Source organism: Manacus candei, unplaced genomic scaffold (genome assembly GCF_025592945.1).
Source record: "Manacus candei isolate 608988 ecotype Guabito, Panama unplaced genomic scaffold, ASM2559294v1 h1tg000041l, whole genome shotgun sequence".
In the NCBI taxonomy this organism is placed as follows: Eukaryota; Metazoa; Chordata; class Aves; order Passeriformes; family Pipridae; genus Manacus; species Manacus candei.
The window spans coordinates 10,766,526-10,773,476 of NW_026138089.1; the positions used below are offsets into that span (position 1 = coordinate 10,766,526).

Sequence of the window (6,951 nt, forward strand, 5' to 3'; positions counted from 1 at the left end):
GCGGGGGTGTGTGATCAGGTCGAGGTTATCTGGAGTCACGAGAGCTGCCGGGCTGGCCTGGGGTGTTTTTGGTCTGATAAATGCACACGTCCCCGGGGGTCAGAGCTCACCTTTGGCTTATGCTTGTAGCACTTGGGATTCTAAGCTGGTCTGTCCTCCAGGTGCTACCTAGGCCTGGCATTCCTTAGCTTTCAAGATTAGATTTTTCTGGGTTTGCTCAGTACAACATGGCTAGAGCCTGATCATATTTCTAAAGCAGTGCAAATCTCTTAATGACCATTTTCAGCACTTCATATGTTTCTGAAAAGTGCAGCTCAGTGTTGAGAAACCAAGTAAAAAATGTAATTAATTAGTTCAAGACTCATCTGCTTGAATCTTTCTGTCCTTTCACAGCCCCACTAAAGTTCTCTGGACTGAACATGCACACAGTTGTCAGCACAGGTATTTCACTTACAAGCTGAAGGACTGCAAACTGAAGGTCTCACAAAGCCTTTTAAGTATGGATAAATGTTGGCATTACATATGCAGGGCTTGATATGTGCATATTTTCCTGTTCTTTTTGTTTAGGACCTCATCTGAAGCAACATCATGCACATCACTACAAGCCACCCCCTGAGAAATATTAGGCTGTTTCAGATACAAATAACTGAGCAGAAAAAACTGAGCTCCCAAATGAGGTCTGGGAAAAGGCATATCTGTAATAGGAATGAACCCAGTTTTCCAATGGAAGTGACCATCCTGTACGACCATATCTACTTCTCTGTAGTTTATTCATGAAAAATTATATTTGCACCATGACCAGGATGAATCATACAGCAAGTATCACTTCATTACCACCACGGTTCAGCAAACTGAAGATTGCATCCATCTCAACACCTGTGAGAAAATTAGAAGTGTGTTTATTATAATGTTTTCATATTCTATGTTTAAAGTAGGTTGAAACAGTGCAGTGTATACAGCTTTTTCTCTTAGTGAATTCAATGTTAATATTTGCAAGGTAGTCCTGTGATCTATACATAATTTTGAAAGAGGCCAGATTCTCATCAGTGGATTTATCTATTTTACTTAAAGCCCTACCTGTCACCAGTTTAAGCCCTATTGTATTTTGCTATTAAATAAGATCTTCATATGTCTGAAATAAGGACATGAGGAAAATAAATACTAGTAACAGTAACCCTAAAGTATCCAGTATTTAATAATTGCAGTGTCACCATGGAGTAGGATAATGATACATTTGTATATCCGTCTGGTCTGAAGTGGTAATGTTCTATCACATAGATCTTCTATTAATATAGTTAATAGCTGAAGGATATACAGGGTAGATATACCATTGTATAGAAACAAATGGTGATTAATATAATTGTTTAAAGTTGATGGCAATGAATGCAAGTAATTGATAGGTCCTGGAAGAATGACTTTTAAAATCCAGTTTACATTTTTTTGATATATAATATTTCAGGATATAATATTATCTTGAAAAAACCCACCGGTTTTCTAGTTAAAAATCTGGATAGTTAACATTAACATTTTAGAAACTGAAATTCTGAGGCACATTTATTATTCAAGTAGCTGTAGAGCTACTTTTTGGCTTTGAATTTTGATGCACATATTTCTTTTCCCTGTGGAACTTTAGAACAGAAGGATGGATATATTTGCTCTATTTTGCTGTTCTGCTTACTGAAAGAATTATGTGACAATATTCTGGCATATGGAAAACATTGGCTTATAGTTTATTTGAATGCATTTTTCAAATTTAGACAGAAGGGTGCCCTTTTTAACCATAAGGGAATTCATATTGCCTTATTGTGCAATATAAACTGTCTAGAGTAATTTGTCACACAGAGAAGCATATCTCAATAGTAAACAGAAACTGCTTGGATTTATTATTGAGAGGGTGGAAAGTATCTGCCAATAAACATCCATACAAATACCTGTAATCAGCGTTTAATGTTCAGAATGTTCAAAGTGGTCCTGCATTCTTTGGCACCGTTTCCACTGCTCCCTGAATCATCACATACCTCAGACACTCGAGTCCAATTTGACAAAGTGACCACCTTTTCTACCAGCAAATTCTATGGACTCACCTGTGCTTCATATTTATCTGAGATATTCAGTGAGAAGAGCTCAGACATTAGTGGTAAATAGATTTTCCTTCTCTTCATAACAAACTGTTTTGTGGAAGAAAATAAATACATACGTGAAACCGAGGATCAGAGCTATATTTGTTATAGTAGAATATTCACAAAATACTCAGTTTGTCTATACTGAAGTTTATAGCTTTTTGTTTCATGTGGATTAGTACCAGAAGGAAACAGTATTAATTTCTGATCACTTGCTCATCTCAGTTTTTCTACATTTCTACCTTTGGTATTAAAGGGCTCTTTTCCATTCTCTTTCTATTTTGCTACTTGTCTTTTTTGATATTCATGTAGTGACCAAGAACTTTTCCATAAATTTTTTATTGCTATATGGTTTGGACCTTTAGCAGTAATTTAAAAATATTAAAGGCTATGGTGCTTTTAATTCCTTCTTCTGTTATTGCGTCATCTCCCAAAACACATTAGCAAATAAACAGATGAACACTTCTTCAAAAAAATCTGTAGAATAAAGGTTTATTTTCAGTTTTGGCAGAAGACCAGAGTCTGAGGGATTTTTGTCAGGATGGAAATGTTTCATGTGTATAAGTCTTTATAAAGAAAATAAAATTTGAATCGGACTGGTGGGCAGCACTGCTTCCACATTTGGATTGCACAGGGCGTAGATGAGTCTAGAAGTCATCTTCCTGGTATTTGCTGGATCAGCAGGATCAGGGAAAGTAATTACCTCAGGCTTCTCTGAAGAATTCTGTCTAAACCTTTCAATCACAGTCTGTTCTAGTTGTGCTGGATCAAATCTGCAGTGACTTGATTAATGTTAATGAAATTACATTTCATTTGTACTGACATGGTAAAGCATGGAACAGGAATGTTGGTCTTAATTACAGTGATGCCAAATCTGGATTGGATATAAACAGGAACTTAGGAGCCCTGAGTCATCACACCCTTAGACTCTGTTGCTGAGGGAAAGCTTCATCCCTCCGAAATGAATCAAAATGGTTACTGTTTGCGGATGTCAGTCTCTCTGAAGCATTCATCTTTTCAAAGTAACAGTGTACTTTTGAAGAACATTGAGAGGTTTTCCCTTTTGAAGTAGATTCATCAAAAAAAAAAGTTGATAAAGTAGAAATATACTGAACAAGTGTATTATATAGAGCCCACTAAGATGTAAAATATTTTTTTCCTTCTACAAATGATCTTATCAATTCACCTTTCAAATCACTCTCCAAATCAAAACCAAAAAGTAGTAAGTCAACAAAGCTCATGAATGGATGTTAAATTCCCAACTGTGATTTCTTGATTATTTTTTTAATTTAGCAGTACGGATTTGAAGGTTTTAGTGCCTAATTCTAGAGTCTTGTTTGCTGAATCAGACAGGATATTGTCCTAATTTACTAAGCCACATTAGGCATTTAATTCAGCAATAGAATTGCGGTTTGCTACTTGATTCACTAGTTAAAGATTAATTTTCTCTAATGATGTTGTGTGATACAGAGCTAATATTGGGATTATATTAGAGATATTGGGATGTTTTTAGATACTCTGCACCTTTACACTAATGTATTATTTGTTATGTACGATTCTGATGGATTTGTCAGTTGATTTCAGATGCATTTTGTTTATTTCCTAAAGAAGAATTATAAGATTATGCTATTTTTGCTAACTGCTTTGTGAAGTGGATTTTTCTGTTTGTTTGTTTATTGGTGATTTTTGTTTAAGAAGGAAAATGGTTTGTTCTTGTTATATCTTTTTTGACCATTTTTGAGTTGTTTATAGAACAGGAGAAAATAAGATAGAACTTGTGCTGTTATCATCCATGCATATCATCTTGAATATTCATTAGGAATGTAGCACATAGGTGAAAATAAGAAGTCTGATTTCTGAAATTCTGAACATCTTCAATTTAATGGCTTCAACAAGAGCTAAGGACATGGTGTGGCAATGATAACATTAGCATTAATATTTGACGTGGTCACACACAAAGTCAAAGAAATGCTCATTGCTAATGTGAATGGGAACTTTACCCTTGGGATTAGCAGAACTGTATAGAAACCTTAATACTGAGTCAATTTATTCCACAATAGTTTCATTTCCATGCTCCTAGCTGGAGTCAGGGAGAGTTTCAAATGAGCAGGTCCTGATTTAGGAAGGCATGCAGAAGATGAAACTTCCATATGCACAAAAGACCCCAGTGGAATGGAAGTAAACCTGTGCAGCTAAGAATGAGCTTTAGTGATGCTTCAAATCAAGCATGGATGTCAAAGTTTGCTTGAATACTCTCTTAAATCTGGGCCTTGTAGAACAACATGAGGGAACCAGACAGTTCTAAATTCTGTGTACAACACCATAAAAATTTTTATTTTTCTTTGTGTATATGTAAATGTCATTGTGATATTGAGTTATTTATTAATTCATTTTCTTATACCGTGTGCCAAGTATGTTCCTACCCTTTTGATCAGTACCTGTGAACATCAATACTAAAAATAATGTTATGCAAACTTGTGCATTTTAACCAGGAATATAATGCTAATAAGCTGTTGCATGTAGTTTTAAATAATAAAGAAAACCCTTTATTTAAAAAAATGTAAATGAATACCTGCAGATGTTGATGATTATATATGGGTTTGCATGCCAAAACTCATTGTTCAGTTGTGGGCATGAAATGTAACGACTGTATTACCTCTACTGAATATATTAGTAAGGTACAATTTACAAAGTAATCAACAGAGCTCTATATGTAAAATTTTTCCTTTTTACTTAATTATATTGTAGTAGCGGTAACAGAACTACTTCTCTGTTACCCAAATTGGCTGTAGAAATTATGTTTCTATAACAGTCATTTAAAGTCAATATTTATTTATGTCTGTAATACACAAAAGATCGGTCTTATGTGTTTGTCCTGTTATTTAGAGAAAAAAATACACTTCTTGTAAAAACAATTTGTAAAAAAATGTAAATAGAGTCTGATTTCTTTTACTCACTATTTTCATGTTTAGAATTTGTACATACTGTTTAGGTAATAAACTATCCTACATCTTAATATTGCTACATTATCTCCTCCATACAGAATTTGGAGGGGTTTTTTTCTTGAAGACATAGAACTATCTAAGAAAAATTGTTGTCGTGCCAAGTACCTTTGCTTCATCTAAATTTCATTGTGTATGAAGTCATACCATTTTATCCACTTTAACTGCAGCATTTTATTTTCTTTAGATAGTAATCAAAATAATCTGAAAATAACTTTAGATATCATTGGAATTATTTACATTGAAAACCAATACTGGAAGTAAAAAGTAAGACATAAGAGCTTCTCTTTTCCCTGTTTTAATTCGATAGTTCACACTGAAGATTTGTTAATCCTTTTGTTATGCTAACTTAATTAAGTTGTTGGATCTATGTCAGTGGCCTGATCCCACAAATCAAGATTTTTATGATTGAAACTCATGGTGAAAGCTATGTGTGCACCGGATTTGGAGTATTTTCTATTTTAAAGTGCAGTATCCCATGATTTAAATTCTGTATTTTTAGTAAATATAAATATCCATCTTAGTACAAACACTTAACTGTTTCAAATTGTCAGATATCTTTCATTTGGGGATGCGTCTTTGGGTTACCTGACTTACCTAATAAACATTTAGATTTTGTTAACTTGATCATAAACTCCAAAATTTCCTGGTACTTCTTTCTCATTAGAATAACTGCTTACATTTTGGGGTTTGGTTTTCCTTTTACATAAATGGATAATATTTATAAAAACTCATATAGAAAAATTTCTCTGCAAGTTGGACTATTTCAATGGTATTTGCCATTATGGTTCAGTAAACCCAAACAAGAATGATGTATCACATGAACAGGTGAATAGGTAAGTTGTCATAATAATTACTTGAATTATTCTATACACTGTAATTCAAAATAGCCATTCATTTTTTCTTTCCATAACTTCAAATAAATATTTTATTCAACATTGGATTAAAAGACACAATGACTGGATGATGAAAATCACATGAAATAAAGGAAATTTGGTGTATATTGAACAGTATTGATTATTCTGGGTTTGGGGTTTTGCGGCTTGTGCTTCTGTACAACTTGGCTTTTTTGCATCTAAAACCAGAATACATTCAAAAGGTTCCACTTCATAAAAAAAATAATCCAGTGAGAGCTTTTTGCAGTACAAAAAAACAAAACACAAAAGAAAACGAATAAAACATGCAAAACACCCACCCACCCTCTATATTTCTCCTTTTTTGTTACAGGTATTGTATTGTCATTGTCTGAATCTCTGCCAGCCTCCTTGAGGAAGGCCTTGGGGGCAAAGCACTGGCTGTTAGCCTATTGGTGGCAATTCAGCACCTGTGAGGATAAAGAAATCACCAGGTAGAACAATGAGAATGTGAGCTTTGAAATAGAGCCAATGTGCAAGAAACAAACTGTTGTGTCCCCTTTGGATTGTGCCAAATATCCTTCCTGCTACTCAAGGTGCTGGCAAGAGCATAGATTAATATTTAATATATGCCTCGCTCTAAGCATTTGCTGAGAGTGCTGTGTGGCACAGAAGCTAAAGAATTTATGAATGCTTTCTGTGCCCAGTTCCTCACCTGTGATGGTGATTTATTCATGTTACTTAATAATAAACTGCATTCAGAAGGTCTGTTTATTCTCAGTGGAAGATCAACTTTGGAAATGGTGAACTATCATTTTTCAGGTGAGCTAGGCAAATATGCTACACACAAATTTTTCTTTATATTTGTGTGCAGATATATTTGTACAGCAAATAGAGTTTACTTGTCTGTTTCACAAGCTGTCCAGGAATATATGGTGCAATAAGTTCAAAATTCCCAAAACTTAAAAGTAACTC

The 6,951-nt window shown here is 34.2% G+C and overlaps 1 protein-coding gene across 3 annotated transcripts in view; it reads left to right on the forward strand.

Annotated features, from left to right (window-relative positions):
- ANOS1 (anosmin 1) overlaps positions 1 to 4,969 on the forward strand; it is a 133,173-nt gene extending 128,204 nt beyond the window's left edge. For all 3 annotated transcript variants that reach the window (XM_051794936.1, XM_051794935.1, XM_051794937.1), the window contains one exon: positions 568 to 4,969. Coding sequence is in view for 2 of the 3 variants with exons in the window: in XM_051794935.1 (XP_051650895.1) it covers positions 568 to 626 (59 nt within the window). In the remaining variant the exon portion in view is untranslated. The remainder of the gene's footprint in view (positions 1 to 567) is intronic.
- Positions 4,970 to 6,951: the final 1,982 nt, after the last annotated feature.